The following is an 18,688-nucleotide window of genomic DNA, read 5'->3' as shown; positions in this document are numbered from 1 at the left end:
TAACAAGTCAATGCAAGATGACAAAAACAATACTAGCCATCTGAATCAGAATCACTATAGTTAAAAGTAAACTTTATGGATCCAGATTCAGTACCAGCAGTTAATACCAAAGACCAAACTGATCACATATATATATATGTATATATATATATATACACACACACACATACAACTACGCATACATATGTTGTTTATATATTATGTGTGTGTATATACTTACATTCTAACATATATACATATGTGTGTGTATATATATATATATTTTTTCAACATCACCTTTCTAGGTGGATATATAATTGGCCTTGAAGGGAAATGAGAATCTGAGTATTATCCAGCACATATTCACCAACTGTGACAAGTGATAGCTTCTCACCAGTGTCAACTTCTGCCAAGTGAATGAGATTAATATGGATACGTCCAATAACTAAAAAGAGACACCTCCTTCTACTTAGATACTTTTCCACATTTTCCTTACTTTCTTCCAGTTATCGCCTTCCTGTCTTCATTGCTGGATGAGATGCTGTAGTAGAGACTATTAATTGTCTATCAGTATTCATTCTCCCTTTCTTACTTTTAGTAATAAAAAACTCCTTAACCACATCCCCACTCAACCACCGCTTTTCGGATAGATGTGTGGCTATGCACACATTTCTCAGTCTACTGTTCAACTGAGTGTAATTATGTGACTGAGTAGTAAAACATGGAATTTGAACAGAGCTAGTATGTAAAACTTTTGGGTCACCCTTTAAAGAAAATTGCTTGCTCCTACTTTCCTTCCTTCATCCTATAGGCTAGAAGCTAGACGAAGTATAGAGAGCTTAGGTGGACATTGGAAGATAACATTTCTGGGGGATGTTAAACCAATTCTTTGGGGTCAAAATGCATAGAAAAAAATCTTGGATTTGCTACTTACTAGCTTTGGGACTGTGGGACAAAAACTTACTTTCCTACTTATTTGTTGTATAGATAAAAATTGTATATGAATAGGAATGTGTGAGTGTGTATATGTAACTTGCTTATTGCAATGTCTAATTCATATATTAAATGTGAAATACGTTAGCTACTAGGATGACATTTTTAATATGGAAATGAATCTTCATATTTATTTGATCTCTAAATGGGAACATGCACACTTACATGGGTTTAAAGGTACATCTAGATGTATACTCTGTGCTCTCGGTAAAAATTTTGCTTTTAACAAACTATTACATTTTGTTTATCAAATAAAATTTACTAAAACCTAGAGTAAATAATCACTGGTCATATTAAAACTATTTTTTGATAGTCAGAACTCAAGAAAATTCCTACAGCAACTATTTTGTTACTGTAATATTTAAGCAATCTAATAATGCCACAGCCCACATGAAAATCTCTTCTTTCAAAGATGTTTTCCTTTGTAAAAGAGAAAACTGGATTCCATTCTAGAAGGCTATAAAATAGAAAGCTATAAGCATATAAAATATATCACTATAGTGACCATCTCATTCACAGTATCACTGGGATAACCTCATGGAGTTCAGAGAAGAGACAAATTAGGGCATGGAGCTGGCATCACAGGAGATAGAAAAAAGGTGAGCTCTCATTCAGAGCTGAGACTTAGGGTCCTGAGCCATGAGCTTCAGCAGATAAGAGAAAACCATGCAGATTTAGAAAATGAGATAATAAAATACAACAATTTTACAACTTTAGACTCATTAGAAATCATGTAAATGAATCTCAGAATCATGGGTATCTACTCCAATTGGCAGAGAAATGACTCGTCCAAATACATACAACTGGATAGTAAAATATCTGGTGGAAAAAATGTATTTATCTCAACTCTTAACAGAGTAAGACTCTGAATAATTATTGTCCAAATAATAATAATTAGTGGAAACAAATTCTTCCTCAAGGTGTTTACAAACATTGTTTATCTTTCCTATCATTGAAATGTCATCTTACTCTCTTAGGTTTCACAAAGAAGATTGTGTCTTCCCATATTTTTGTCTTTACAGGCTGACTTTTACTCATATTTATGTGTCCAGGGTATGGCATGCAGTAAATAATATTTATGGAATTAACGTGAAGAAACTTTACATCCAGCATTTTACTAGGCTCCCTAGTGTGTAACACCACATGCACAAAATGCAATGGTAGCACTACAAAGCAATAGCTTGGAAAGGCTTAGGGAAAGTAGCATCCAGGGGGATTCAGAAGGACTTCCCTAAGGCACTAAGTCTTGGAGGATGAGAAGGTTAAAGGAAAAGAAGAGAAAGTTTTGAAGAAAACCAGGAGACTTAGAGGCAGGAAGGAGTATGGTACATAGGGATAGAAATGAAAGATCTCTATAAACTCCGATGTTTCTCTAAATATGCACAAAAATCACATTTTGGGGGCCATGTTTAAAATGCTGATTCTCTTGGGTCCCGGCCTCAGTAACTCTGACTTAGTGCATCTGGATGAGGTCCAGAAATCTTCATTTTAACTTTGATCCCCAGGCGATTTTGGTGCACTTAATCTACTTACCATATTCAGGTTGTTGTGTGCCTAGCTGAAGAGTATGAATTTTACTCTGAAGTTGTGAAGAATCCCAGAAAAGAATATTATCAAATGCACCTTTTAGAAAAATTGGAAACTAGATTATGAGAGGGTTAGACGGAAATCAAGAAGACACAGAGAAGGCAATAAACTGCAGTAATCCAAGCAATATATAAATTGGCTGTAGAGTCAAGGGTCCAGGGTCTCCTGGTATGCAAAATGGCATAGTGGGAATCACATCATCCCTTGTGTATTTTTTAAAAATCTTTCAGCTTCCTGTCTCTTTTTTTTTTTCCTATAAAATGAGAATAGGGAGGGCAGAGCAAGATGGTGGAATAGAAAGCTCCACCAATTGTCCTCACTGCAAGGACACCAAGTTAACCATCTACAGAGAAAAAAAATACCTTCATAAAAAACTGAAAATCATGTGAGCACTCATAATACCTGGTTTTAACTTCATATCACTGAAAAAGGCACTGAAGACAGAAAATCAGTGCTGAATTGCTGATACCACCCCTCTGCCACCCCAGCAGTTGTAGAGTGGTGCAGAGAGCATCTCTGGGTGCTGAGAGAGGGAGAATACAGCAATTGCAAGGCAGTGACCTCAGTGCTGTCCTGTTAGAGCAGAAAGGAAAACCAGATCAAACTCAGCTGACACCCACCATAGAGAGAGCATTTAAACCAGCCTTAGCCAGAGGGGAATCCTCAATCCCACTGGTAAGAAAATGAGTGCCTATAAACCTTGATACTGAGGCTACAGTACTCTGAGCCTCCAAGAAAACTTGAAAGGCAGGCTAGGCCATAAGGACTGCAACTCTTAGGCAAGTCCTAGAGACAGTGGACTAGGAGGTACACACAATATACTGAGACACCAGCTAGGATGGCCAAGGGAGTTCTGGCATCACCCCTCCCCTAACCTCAGGCTGCATAGCTGGTGGCTCCAAAGAGACTCCTTCCTTGTGCTTGAGGAGGGGAGAGGGAAACGTGCGGAAGACTTTGTCTTACATCTAGAATATGAGCACAACCACACAGGATAGGGTGCCAGTTAGAGTTGTGAGGCCTCCATTCCAGCTCCTAGCTCCCAAAAGACATTTCCAGACATCCCCTGGGCCAGAAGGGAACCCACTGTCTTGAAGAAAGGAACCTAGTCCTGGCAGTATTTGCCACCTACTAACTGAAAAGCACTGAATAACCAGCAGTGACACCCAGGTACTACATCGAGGACTTTGGGTGAACCTTTGAGACTTACTGGCTTCAGGTACCAGCAGAGCCACAGAGGGATAGAACACCAAGTGAACTTGAAATAATTAAGAAGACTCAAGCAGGAATTCTGGAGTTGAAAAATGCAATTAGCATATTGAAGAGTGAATCACAGTCTTTTAATAGCAGAATTGAACAAACAAAAGAAAGAATTAGTGACCTTGAAGACAGGCTATTTGAAAACACACAGAAGAGACAAAACAAAAAAGAATAAAAAACAATGAAGCAAACCTACAGGATCTAGAAAATTGCCTCAAAAGGGCAAATATAAGAGTTATTGGCCTTAAAGAAGAGGTAGAAAAAGAGATAAAGGTAGAAAGTTTTTACAAAGAAATAACAGATAACTTCCCAAACCTAGAAAAAGATACCGATATCCAAATACAAAAAGGTTATAGAACACCAAGCAGATTTAATTCAAAGAAGACTACCTCAAGGCATTTAATAATCAAAATCTCAAATGTTAAGGATAAGGAAAGAATCCTAAAACCAGCAAGAGAAAAGAAACAAAAAACATAGAACTGAGCTCCAATACACTGGCAGCAGTGGAAAACTTACAAGCCAGGAGAGAGTGGTGTGTCATGTACTGTGCTGAAGTAAAAAAAATTTCCCCTTGAATAGTATATCTGGCAAAAACACCCTTCTAACATGAAGGAAAAATAAAGACTTTCCCAGACAAACAAAAACTGAGGGATTTCAGCAATACCAGACCTGTCCTACAAAAAATGCTTAAGGAGGTACTTCATTCAGAAAGAAAAGGACATTAATGAGTAATACATAATCATGTGAAGGTACAAAACTCACTGGTAATAGTAAGTACACAGAAAAACACAGAATATTATAACACTGTTACTGTGGTGTGCAAACTACTTTTATCCTAAGTAAAAAGACTAAACAATGACACAATCAAAACTAATAACTATAAAAACTTTTCAAGACATAGTCAGTACAAAGATATATATAGAAACAAAAAAAGTTTAAAAAGTTGGGGTACGAAGTTAAGGCAGAGAGTTTTTGTTGGATTTCTTTTTGCTTGTTTGTTTATGGAAATACTGTTAAGATGTTATCAGGTTAAAATAATGGTTTATAAGATAGTATTTGCAACCTCATGGTAACCTCAAACCCAAAAACATATGGTGAATACACAGAGAATAAAAAGCAAGAAACTAAATCATATCATCAGAGAAAATCACCTTTGCTAGAGGAATACAAGAAGAAAAGAAACAAGGAAGATACGAAAACAAAACAACCAGAAAACAAATAACAAAATGGCAGGAGTAAAGTCCTTACTTATCAATAATAACATTAAATGTAAATGAACTAAACTATCTAATCAAAAGACATAAAGTGGCTAAATAGATGAAAAAATAAGACCCATTGATCTGTTGCCTACAGGAAACACACTTCACCTATAAAGAGACATATAGACTGAAAATAAAAGAATGGAAAGAGATATTCCAGGCCAATAAAAACCAAAAAAGAGCAGGAGTTGCTATATTTATATCAGACAAAGTAGATTTCAAGACAAAAACTGTAAGAGACAAAGAAGGTCACTATATAATGATAAAGGAGTCCATTCAACAAGAGGATATAACAATTTTAAATATATATGCAACCAACACTGGAGCACCCATATAAAGAAAGAAAATATTATTAGAGCTATTGAGAGAGAATAGGCCACAATACAATAATAGCTGGAGACTTCAACACCCCACTTTAAGCACTGGGCACATCTTCCAGACAGAAAATCAACCAAGAAATATCAGATTTAATCTGCACTATAGGCCAAATGACTCTAATAAAGATTTATAGAACATTTTAACCAAGAGCTGCAGAATACCATTCTTTTCCTCAGCATGTGGATCATTCTTAAGGAAAGACCATATGCTACATCATAAAACAAGCATTAAACCATCCTAAAAATTGAAGTAATATAATATCAGGCATCTTCTCTAACCAAAATGGAATAAAACTAGAAATTGATAACAAGAGGGAATTTTGGAAATTATGCAAATACACGGAAATTAAACAATATGCTCCTGAAAGACCAGTGGGTCAATGAAGAAAGTGAGAAGGAAATTGGAAAATTTCTTGAAACAAAGATAATGGAAACAAAGCATAACAAAACCTTTGGGATTCAGCCAAAGCAGTACTCAGGGGGAAGTTTATAAGTGCCTACATCAAAAAAAAAAAAAAAAAGGAAAAATCTCAAAAAAACCTAACAAGAACTAGAATAGCAAGAGCAAACCAAACTCAAACCTAGAATAAAAGAAGTAATAAAGATCAAAGCAGAAATAAATGAAATTGAAATAAAAAATACAAAAAACCAATAAAACAGAAGGTTGCTTTATTTGAAAAGTTAAACAAAATTGATAAACCCTTAGCCAGACTAAGAGTAAAAGAGAGAAGGTCCAAATAAATAAAATCAGAAATGAAAAAGAAGACATTACAATCAATACTGCAGAAATTCAAAGGATCATTAGTAGCCACGATAAGCAACTATATGCCAATAAGTTGGAAAATGTAGAAGAAATGGACAAATTCCTAGATATATACAACCTACAAAGATTGAAACAGGAAGAAATCAAAAATCTGAACAGATAGCAAGTAACAAGATTGAAGCCATAATAAAATGTCTTCCTGTAAACTCAAGTCCAGGACCCTATGGCTTCACTGCTGAATTCTGTCAAACATTTAAGGAAGAACTAATACCCATCCTAGTCAAACTATTCCAAAAAATATATAAGAGGAAGGAATACTTGCAAAGTCATTCTAGGAAGCCAGTATTACTCTGATACAAAAAGAAAAAGAAAAAGAAAAAAAGACACATAAATTAAAAAAAACTACAGGCTAATATTTCTGATGAATACTGATGCAAAAATCCTCAATAAAATACTAGCAAACTGAATGCAACAATACATTAGAAAGTTCATTCATCATGACAAATTGGAAAATATCCCTGGGATGCAAGGATGGTTCAACATTTGCAAATCAGTTGACATGATACATCTTATAAATAGAATGAAGGATAAAACCATATGATCATGTCAATTGATGCTGAAAAAGCATTTCATAAAATTCAACATCTCTTCAGTATAAAAACTGTCAAAAAACTGGGGACAGAAGGAACATACATCAACATAATAAAAATCATACACCACAGGCCTACAGCTAGTATCATACTAAAGGGAAAAACAGAAAGACTTTTCTCTAAAATCTGTAACACTACAAGGATGCCCACTCTCTCCACTGTTATTCAATATATTACTGTAAGTCCTAGCTAGAACAATCAGTCAAGAGAAAAATATAAAGGGCATCTAAATTGGAAAGGAAGAAGTCAAATTATCCTTGTTTGCTGATAATGTAATCCTATATTTGGAAAAACCTAATGACTCCACAAGAAAACTATTAAAACAGATAAATTCAGTAAAGTTGCAGAATACAAAATCAACATGCAAAAATAATTAGCATTTCTATATGCCAACAGTGAACAATGTGAAAAAGAAATTTAAAAATATAACCCCATTTACAATAGCCACACATAAAATTAAATACCTAGGAATTAACCAAAGAAGTGAAAGACCTCTATAATGAAAACTATAAAACACTGATGAGGGAAATTGAAGAAGATACCAAAAAGTAGAAAGATATTCCATGTTCATGGGTTGGAAGAATCAATATTGCTAAAATGTCCATACTACTCAAAGCAATCTACAGATTCAATACAATCCCTATCAAAACACCAATGACATTCTTCACAGAATTAGAAAAAAAAAAACAGTCCTAAAACTTATATGGAATCACTAAAAGACCCCAAACAGACAAAGCTATCCTCGGCAAAAAGAACAAAACTGGGGGAATCACATTACCTGACTTCAAACTGTACTACAGAGCTATAGTAACCAAAACAGCACGGTAGTGGCATAAAAACAGGCACATAGACCAATGGAATATAACAGAAAACAAAGAAACAAATCCACATACCTACAGTGAACTCTTTTTTGAAAAAGGTGCCAAGAACATACACCGGGGAAAAGATAGTCTTGTCGATAAATGGTACTGGGAAAACTGAATATCCATTTGCAAAAGAATGAAACTTTATCCCTATCTCTCACCATATACAAAAATCAAATCAAAATGGATTAAAGATTTAAATCTAAGACCTCAAACTATGAAACTATTACAAGAAAACTTTGGGGAAAATCTCCAGGACATTGGTCTCAGCAAAGATTTCTTGAGTAATACACTACAAGCACAGGCATCTAAAGCAAAAAATGAACAAATGGGATCACATCAAGTTAAAAAGCTTCTGCATGGCAAAGGATACAATTAACAAAGTGGAGACAACACACAGAATGGGAGAAAATATTTGGAAACTATCCATCTGACAAAGATTTAATAACTAGAATATGTAAGTAGCTCAAACAACTCTGTAGGAAAAAATCTCATAATCCAATCAAAAAATAGGCAAAATATTTGAATAGACATTTCTCAAAAGAAGACATACAAATGGCAAATAGGCACAAGAAAAGGTGCTCAACATCACTGGTCACCAGAGAAATGCACATCAAAACTACAATGAGATATCATCTCACCCCAGTTAAAATGGCTTTTATTCAAAAGACAGGCAACAACAAATACTGGCAAGGATGTGAAGAAAAGGGAACCCTTGTACACTGTTAGTGGGAATGTAAATTAGTAAAACCACTATGGAGAACAGTTTGAAGGTTCCTCAAACATTAAAAAGAGAGCTACCATATGATCCAGCAATCCCACTGCTGGGTTTATACCCAAAAGAAAGGAAATCAGTGTATCTAAGAGATATCTGCACTTCTATGTTTGTTGCAGCACCGTTTACAATAGCTAAGATTTGGGAGCAATCTAAGTGTCCATCAGCAGATGAACTGATAAAGAAAATGTGGTACTTATACACAATGAAATATTATTCAGCCACAAAAAGAATGAGATACAGTCATTTGTAGCAACATGGATGGAACTGGAGATCATTATGTTAAGTGAAAGACGCCAGGCACAAAAAGACAAACATGGGATGATCTCACTTATTTGTGGGATCTAAAAATCAAAACTATTGAACTCATGGACATAAACAGTAGAAGGATGGTTAGCAGAGGCTCGGAAAGGTAGTGAGGAGTTTGAGGGGAGGTGGGGATGGTTAATGGGTACAAAAAAGTTAGAAAAGATGAATAAGACCTACTATTTGATAGCACAATAGGTTAACTATAGTCAATAATAACTTAATTGTATATGTTTAAATAACTTAAAGAATTTAATTAGATTATTTGTATCTCAATGCATAAGTGGTTGAGGGGATGGATACCCCATTTGCCATCATGTGCTTGTTTCACAATGCATGCCTATATGAAGACATTTCATGTGCCTGACAAATATATACACCTACTATGTACCCACAAAAAAATTTAAAAATAATAAGAAATGAGGATACAAATACTATCTACCTCAAAGGATTATAGAAAACATAAAAATAAAATAACACATGTAACATAACTACATGAACTGGCACATGGTACATTTTATAGAAATGTGTTTTCTTTTTTTTTCTTTTAGAGATGAGATCGGGTCTCACTCTGTCACCCAAGCTGGAGTACAGTGGTGTGATCATGGCTCACTGCAGCCTCAAACTCCTGGGCACAGAGGATCCTCCCACCTCAGGCTCCCAAGTAGCTAGGACTATAGGTACACCACTATGACTGGCTAAATAAATGTTCTTATTATAATAATAACACAGAAGTGGTAGAAAGAGATGACAGGCAAAATATTAGGAGGTAGACAGCATCATGAGTAAACTCAATCAGACTTAGAGGAACAAAGGCAGAAGGTTAGATTAATACTTTTTTTTTTTTTAGTTGTTACTTGTGTTTTGGTTGGGGGGTTTATTTTTAATTTTCAAGTGACTAGATAAATAGTCGAGGATATTGGAAGAGGCCTTTGGGAGGAGAGATGATGGGTTCAGTTTCAGATTTATTAAATCTGAGATGCTTGATGACATCTGAATAGAAGTTACTATTACATATATATGGAAGTCAGGAGAAAAATTGAAATGGAGACACTTTGGAATTAATCAATGTAAAGCTGAACCCACATTGGCTTCGGATTATATCAACCTGGGAAAGTAGGTGGAATAGGAAGTAGAAAAAAAAAGGAAGTCCTGAGAAATGCCTGTATTCAGGGGTAAACAGATGGAAGAAGACATTCCCATAGAAGAGACACAGATGGAGATGTAAGAAATGTAAAAGGAGGATAGTTTATAAAATGAGGGGGATAGTTTATAAAATGAGAGGCTTTTTATCTGTACCAAGAGTGGTAGATAGATCAGGTAAGAGAGAGTTAGAAAAGTATATTTCCCTCAGTGTCCCAGCTGGTGACAGCTGTGTTGGCCCCAATCTGTCAGTTTCCTGTGTCCTTATTTTCATTTAAATAGGCTACCTGGAAGATTCTAGGTTTCTAAAGAATCTCAACTTCACAGCTGACTCTGCCATATAAGTTATCCATTGTCTGTGAAAATCATGCATATTGAAGTAATCTTTTTATTAAGTTGCTCTCTTTGATGTTTTTGTTATGTAAAACTATGCAGAGCTCATTCTTCATCTCCTAAATTTTTAGACCATGTTGTATCCAAATGCATGTATAAAAACAACACAGTTGATACCGTACACTTCCAGTCAGAGAAGAAATGTAGAATTATTCACCAGTGCTCAGTGTGTGTTCTCTCTAATGCCCTCCACAGATTGACAATAATCTCCACAATACTTATAGTTGGAGTATGGGAACTAGTTCAGTAGTGGCCTGGTTAAGTCAGCTCGAAGAATGGAGATAGATGATCTCTACATCCTGCCTAAACCTTTGTCTTCAGCTCCGTAAATCTCTTCTCTTTTCCTACTGAGTCTTAGACATACTCATGCGTTTATACTAAAATGTTAATACAAACTGATAATGTCACTTGAAGATAAAGTCCTTACCAGGGCACTCAAGTCCCTTCAGTTTCTGGTCCATGACCACTTTTCCAGGGCTGTGTCTTATCAAGTACAGAAACTTGGTTTCCGCTCCCTCGATGCCTTCTCATGCCTTTATACTTTTTCATGTGTTATTCCTTCTGCCTGAAATGTTCTTGACCCATTAACATGTAACAGCATGCACTAAAAACTTCATGTTTCTCATTTTTAATACATAATGTCACTTAATTCTGAGGACAGTCTTGAGGTTGAAGTATCACTATTCCCATTTTGTATATGGTAAGTGAATCTTTTGAGAGAGAAAGTAAACTTCCCAAGATCACAGAGAGATAGGGATATGAACACAGGCAGTCTGATCCCGAAGTCCATTATCTCAACCTGGACTCTGTTCCCTTTTCTCCCTCTAGTCTTAATAAGTTTTACTTGATCTTTGAGACTCAATTGTCCATTTTCAGGAGCTTGGGATCTTGTATGCTAAGTCTATTGTAGTTATCACACTATGGTGTAATTGCTGAGTTACCAGTTTGTTAAAATAATATATTCTTCACCTCTTGAGAATAGAAATTGTGTCATTTATCTCCACATTCCTGTAAGGTGACTGGTTGTGCTTACATTACAAACAAAAAAGCTAAGTTTCAAAAGTTACAGGAATTGCTCAAGATTACCTAGGCTGGAGTGAGACTAAAGCTGGGCCTTGAACCTGAGGCCTCTGACTCTAAAACTCATGTGCTTTCCCCTCCTTTACATTATGTTCTAGTACAATAACACAACAAAGTCATTTTAAAACAGGAAAATCCCTGTTTGGAAAAAAATATTCATGTAAGCAATACATATAAACATAATCTACCTAAAACCTTGAAAACACTAAGAGAGTACAAAGACCAAGTTGAAGACAAGCAAACTTAATAATCTCATTTTCCAGAGTCAAATACTGCAACATTATCAAAATTTGGACCATGTTATTAATTTGTTACTGTAACAGCCTGAAGTAAGAAGAGAAAGGCTACAATTGGACATGCCAGTACCAGTAAATAAATATTTTATTTCACAGATTCCTAATTTTTAAATGATTTTTAAAATTCTGAGCCCTCAAAAAGCATCTGAAAATAGGTAAGCTCAGTAAATCATTTAGCTGATGATAGCTTAGCACTCCTTACATGCAAGTTCTTGGCCCAAGTAGGTCAACATTTACATGTAACAATCATGCCTACTATATATATATATATATATATATATATATATATATATATATATATATATATATCTCAGAAACTTTATGCACATTTGCCAAACATGAACTCTGTATTTATCCTTTATTAACCTATATAATTCAGAATTTTCTAGAAACCTTTTCTCTATGCATAATGGCATACAAAGCCTGCTTTGTGTCATCAGAGTACATGAGTAATTAGAACAGCTGGAACTTAACAATTATTCAAAAGTTACACAGTGCAGATTTTCAGTATAACTCGTACAAAGCAATCTCCTTAAATGGACTAAATCCAAACTATAGCTGTCGTTTTTATCATTTCCCAATACAGAAGCTTTTCTTTTGCTTGTTCATAATGCTACACTTTTTGTTCAGCTGACTTTTTCTCCTTTATATCTACAGTGTTTGTAATAGAGAAGAGGGATATGTCTTATTTAAACTGGCTTGATTTTGTGGACATGGAATACTGTGACGTGGAGAGAGACTCAACTGCTTTTGATGATGATTCTTGTACAGACTGACATCATGACTTTTTACAAAAGAAAATAGAAGTAACAGATTAATTTGAGATAAAAATATATTCTAAATAGAAATATATTATAATATTTTTCTGAATCTGAACACCCTAGGCAATCGATGATATAGACATCCTTTGGTCTCTACAAATGTGATTTATTGTCACCATGCACATATATAATCTGGCCTCAAATATCATAATCAATTTTAGAATTGATATCTTGATACAAGCTACATTGACAATTAAAATCTGCAAGTCAAATTTTAAAGTCCTTACACTGAAAATTTTTCAATAAATTTATATTTCCTCAGATTCTAACTGGAAATATTTCTTAGATCAGTAAATACCCTGAGATGTCTGGATTCCATGTCTAAAAATTTTTCCTAGGAAAACTTTTAATTTTTTTCTGAATATTAGCTATGACTTTCAGATCCTACTTATGCAACAGAATTCATTCATTTTCCTCACCATACTTGCAAACACCAAGATCTCTGCCTAAGGGAAGTAAGAAAGTACATGAAACAGTCACCCTCATTTTGTTCCTGTAAAGAACTGGCAGACAAAAAGAGCCAAGGATTTGATGGTTGGGAATGTTTATGAGCCTCTGAAAAGTTCCAGACTTAAGGGATTTGAATACTGAGAACAAAATTCGAATGTATAAATCTTTACTCTTCTTCGTATTCTGCAGCTAATTTTAACCTCCAAAATGATTTTAGATGGGAAAAAGAAAATAAAGGAAAAGAAAGAAAGAGAAGATGAGGATGCTTCTAGTCCAAGAGATATCTATGATGCTTTCACAGAGGTGGACTAAATTAAGGCTATGAGCTCACAGTATTCAGTTTCAGGGTATCTGGAATTATCTGTGTCATTTCTATTCCAGTAAAGTGAACAGTATCCCATGAGGAACACTTTACAATTCAAGAAAAGTATAGGATATATTATATGTTCATCTCTAAAGTCCTTTTGAGTTCTACTTTTTGATATTAAAATGTAGTGCTTCATAAAAAACTAAAAGATAATCCTATAATTGATACATTTAATTGTTACTAATTAAAAGATTCTACATTAAAAATAAATAAGTAAAGCTAGTAAATAGACGAGAGAGTTTTTTTAAAGTAGTCATCTCACATTGAATATTTACTTAAAACTCTTTCAGGAGAAGGCATTTACCTGAAATGATACCACAGTAATGACTGTGAAGAGCTGACTTCTCTGTGACCTTTTCCTCCATGGACCTTTTCTGCCTATATACACGGTGTGGGTGACCTGTTATGGCCATTGTATCATTGAGTGGCTCAATAAATATGAAGTCCTCATTGAGCTGTATAAATCCCATCTGGAATATATAACACAAAAAGATATGTAAGAAATATCATTTGAAAAAATACTTTTAGATTCTTCCATTCATACATTCTGTTTTTGTTAACAAACATGCATACAGTCTTCTAGTGAAACTAACTTAGCAACCCCACTAGCAAGGTAACTATCTTCCCATTTTATTACTTCATCTTTATGTACTTTATTGCACTAACATAAACTTCATTTAGTTAGTCTTAATCTGTGTGGGTGGGAGGCTAGACGCCAGCAACAGATGCACAGTAAAAATTTTGGAATGTTAAAGGCTCACTTTGGGAGACCCATGGGGTCACTTAAATGTACAGCATGTACAGAAAGAGCAATACAGTTTTTAATTGCATACATGACACAGTCCAAATTTTTGACAGTCATTATTTAATAAAGTAATTCATATAATATATTAAGACAAATGCAAGAGACAAATGCAAGAAGCATCAAATTAATATATAAAATATTCTTAAAGTCTTCTACTATATATTTTAAAAGCCCTTGAAGAATAAGTTAGAGAAAAATGAAGCATTACTTACATAAACAAGTTTCATTTCACATAGTGACATGTTTTAAAAGTCATCCAATTGTGAGACAGAGGGTTAAAACTGTATAATACAGTTATGATCAATAAAAAGTACTTATAACAAGTAGGTATACTTGTAATATTTTGAGGCTAAGCCTAGTCATTTCTTCCTTTCCTTTTCTAGAATATAAATTTACATTATAACTAGGAAAGTATTCCACATGAAAGAACATGCTATGACTTGATCTTTTCCATTTTTAGTATTTAACTCTGTATAATTAATACATATAGATAGCATACATTCAACTATATTATCTCTTTAGCAAATAGTTTTGAATAAATCATATACTAAAACCTGTATTACTAATACCCAATCTGCTAATATCAAAGTTCTTAATTCTGTTTTGAATTATCAATATGAATTTTATGTATATTTCATTTCTATTTGATCCACTTATAAGTGGCACAATAATAATATAATTATTTTCTAAAGTGAAAATTAAACAAATACATATATCCTGAAGGAAATGCATGTTTTCTTTGGAAGTATAGCAGATTTTTTTTTAATTTGTTTGAATTATTAGTATTGCATCTTCCACTGCCAATATTCTACCTCATTGCATTCTGTACCAAATAAAGTAAATCGAGGGTAAATCTTAAAATCCTAATCAATCTCATTTTATTGAAAGAGTTTTATCACTAAAAAATTATCAAGAACGAGAATAAGCAATTTTATCACCTCGATCTGTCCCCCTCCTCTCTCTCCCTTTCTTTCTCTCTCTCTCCCCCTCTATTGCTTTCTCTATGTCTCAATCTCTCTCTCTCTCTCTCTCTCTCTCTCTCGCTCTCGCTCTAGCTCTCACTCTGGCTCTCGCGCACACACACACACACACACACACGTACACAGGCACACAAATATATTCAGGGGTAGGGATAATGAAGAAAGATTTACTCTAATGAACATTTAAAATACTAGACATATATGTGGGCCAAATATTTGTATAATTTTAATATGCCTTCAAATAACTTCAAGTAAGTTCTTTCATTTTCCATACATATTTTACTTCTCTCAGTCTGAAACTAGCTTGAATTTTAAGGTAATTACATCAAATCCAGCAGTTTTTCCCTTGAGCTTAATTTAATGAGAAACAAGAAAATATTAAAGATAAAATTATTAAATAATAGCCATTAAAGATGTAGTACATCTACACATAAATTGAGACTAGGTGGTGTTGTGTTACACATTATTGATCTAGGCTAAAAATAAAGAAATATGTTATTCTTGTCTTATGGATTAGTGTAAGTCTGAGAGTCATTAAGTTTTCAAGGTCACTAATAAAATTGACAGTGAGGCTGATGATTAAAATAAGAATTATGATGCTCAGCACAGCTCAGGCAAACATGCTCAGTTTCTGAAAATCATAAATTTGTGATTCTATACATCCTTTCAACCAGGTTATAAACATGGTTAGGTTTATAACAATAAACCTTATAAAATTTAATTGCATACTATCACATAAAATTTAACAACTCCAAGAAAAGATTCTGAACTGGGTTCATAACTTACTGCTAGCTGTGTAACTATGAGAAAGTTACAGCACCTTTATCCAAACCCCAACTTCATAGGGTTATTTGGAGGATAACTTTTTAAAAATATATATATATATTTTAAAAATACACATATCCTTCTAACTAACAAGTTAGAAGGAACAGAAAGCAATGCTCTTATCATGGGTAATGCTCTGATAATGGGTAACTAGTCAATAAATGTTTGCTGTTACTTTAATTTTAATAATAAGGACAATCATAATAAATATAAGCATCCAAAGATTTGAGTATAGGCTGAAAAACTCACAAAGTCCAAAGGATCTAACTTTATTAATTTTTGTATCCTTGTTAGCATGTAAATTAGTCTGAAATAAATTATATTGTTGTTTTGTTAGGATTTGGAAGCTTCTTCATTACATAACATTTTCTGTTGTATTAGAATTTTATCTACAGACACTTTTTGTTAAATGACAAGTTACTGGGTGCAGCACACCAACATGGCACACGTATACATATGTAACTAACCTGCACATTGTGCACATGTACCCTAAAACTTGAAGTATAATTAAAAAAAAAAAAACAAGAAAGCTACTTTTAAAAACAAGAAAGCTACTTTTAAAAAGGAAAAAACAAGTTGGAATAATTATAAGTGGTGACTCATTCATTCAATACATGTTTATAGTCTGACCACTGTGTTCCAACTCAGTTCACTCTGGCATATTTAGCACCAAGAGTCATACTATGAACTTTCTTTCTGGGCCTAGAATACTATCCTATGGCACACAAAGTGCCCTAGCATGAATATGTGTCATTCAAGATACTGGCTCATATTAAAGCAGAATTATAGAAAATCTTGAGGTCTTCTGTGTCCCCACAAAGGGCTCACTTCTTCCATTAACAAAATAAATTGTTTCATCTGCAGTGTGATTTTACAAGCTACGAAAGAACATGAACCCATATTAACCTTTCTGCACAAGTGCCCCTGTGCTGGGCAATCCACAATTAGGCAGCCTTTGCTTTACTGCAAATATTGTCCTCTGAATTTTAGCAAGAAACAAGCTTATATGAATTAATATGATACAATGCATTATCTAAAATAAATGCATAGTATATAAGTGTTTTTCATATTTTCCTTTTTAAATTTTTCAAAATAATTTTAACTCGAGTCATTTCATGTAAATATCTGGATGTAAAATAAAGTTTAACAGTTGTTTTCTAATTTATTTCTATCTTCATAGGCATTTTCTTATATGATGACATCTGTTCTTTTGTCATTTAATGTTATTTGATTTCTCAACTTAGTAAGAATTTCCATATTTTGCAATTTAGCATTGCTTTTGTGAAAATAAGCTACCAGTCATTTCTTTTCTTACTGGTTGAAATTTCTTTTTCTCTATTTATGTGGCTCGGTGCTTTTTAAAATAACCATTAACTTTTATCTCCAGGTAGATGTGCTGACACTAAAACCAACTTCTAATCAAAACATAAAATTTGATTTGGACAATGTACAGGGATGTTCATATATTGTTACTTTACCTCATTAATTATAAATGGTTCATTTATTCAAATTCAAGTTAACTATGGGCTATTAAATAGATAAACAGATCCTACAGCATATAAGATCTAACTAAAAAGTTAGAAGGAACAGAAAGCAATATAATACTCTCCATTCTTTCCCCACTTATACGGGGATGACTATTTCGCTTCAACTATCTCACTTCCAAATCACTGACATAACCAAAGTACTACTACAATTATCTGAAGTTTTCTCTTCATTCTTCCATGCTCATTTATTGCAATTTTCTTCATGTTCCTGAACCTCAGATTTTTAGATAAAGTTTCAGTGAACTGGCTTAAGGTATTTTTTGAGGCTCAGTTGAACAAATACGTATTGAGAATTCATTAGGTACTTAATATTGTAACAGTCGTGAAAAAATCCTATTTTTAAAAAACATGATCCAGCAATTCCACTTCTGGATATATATTCAAAGGAAATGAAATCAGTATGTCAAAGAGAGATCTGCACCCTCATGTTTATTGCACCACTATTAACAACAGTCAATATGTGGAATCAACCTAAGTGTCCATTAACAGATGAATGGATTAAAAAATGGTGTGTGTGTGTGTGTGTGTGTGTGTGTATGTGTGTGTAGACGGAATACTACTCAGACTTAATAAGGAAAATCCTGTCATTTGTGACAACATGGATGAATGTGAAGGGCATTATATTAAGTAGAATAAGCAAGGTACAGAAAGACAAATACTGCACAATTTCACTTACATGTAAAATCTAAAAAAGTCAGACTGATAGAAGCAGAGAGTAGAATGGTGGTCAGCAGAAGGAGAGAAATGGAGTTTGGGAAGATGTTGGTTAAAGGATACGAAATTTCAGTTAGACAAGAGGAATAAGTTCAAGAGATTTACTGCACAACATGGTGACTGTAATTAAAAATCATGCATTGTATATTTGAAAATTGTCAAGAGAGTAGATTTTAAATGTGGTCATCACAAAAAACTGATAAGTATGTGAGATAACAGACACATTAATTGATTTAATCTTTGCACAGTGTATACATATATCAAAACATTTTGCACACCAAAAATATGTGCATTTGTGATGTACGTATTTGTAATTTTTGTCATTTAAAGTAATTTAAAAATATATAGCATATCATAATAACTAAATGTCCTAAGTGCTCATGGACATGTGAAAGGTGATAGACCATTATAAATTTAAGATCTGAGAAAGGTCCTGAGAGACAGCAGGATTTGCATAA

At 33.8% G+C, this 18,688-nt stretch overlaps 1 protein-coding gene across 2 annotated transcripts in view; it reads right to left on the bottom strand.

The window, feature by feature from the left end:
- ADAMTS19 (ADAM metallopeptidase with thrombospondin type 1 motif 19) overlaps positions 1–18,688 on the bottom strand; it is a 278,745-nt gene that overhangs the window by 215,636 nt on the left and 44,421 nt on the right. For both annotated transcript variants that reach the window (XM_063706747.1, XM_031010623.3), the window contains exon 3: positions 13,664–13,829. In XM_063706747.1, the coding sequence (XP_063562817.1) occupies positions 13,664–13,829 (166 nt within the window). The remainder of the gene's footprint in view (positions 1–13,663; positions 13,830–18,688) is intronic.

Source organism: Gorilla gorilla, chromosome 4, assembly GCF_029281585.2.
Source record: "Gorilla gorilla gorilla isolate KB3781 chromosome 4, NHGRI_mGorGor1-v2.1_pri, whole genome shotgun sequence".
Taxonomy (NCBI): domain Eukaryota; kingdom Metazoa; phylum Chordata; class Mammalia; order Primates; family Hominidae; genus Gorilla; species Gorilla gorilla.
Note: the sequence above shows the minus strand (reverse complement) of the source record. Positions and strands in the feature narration are given on the sequence as shown.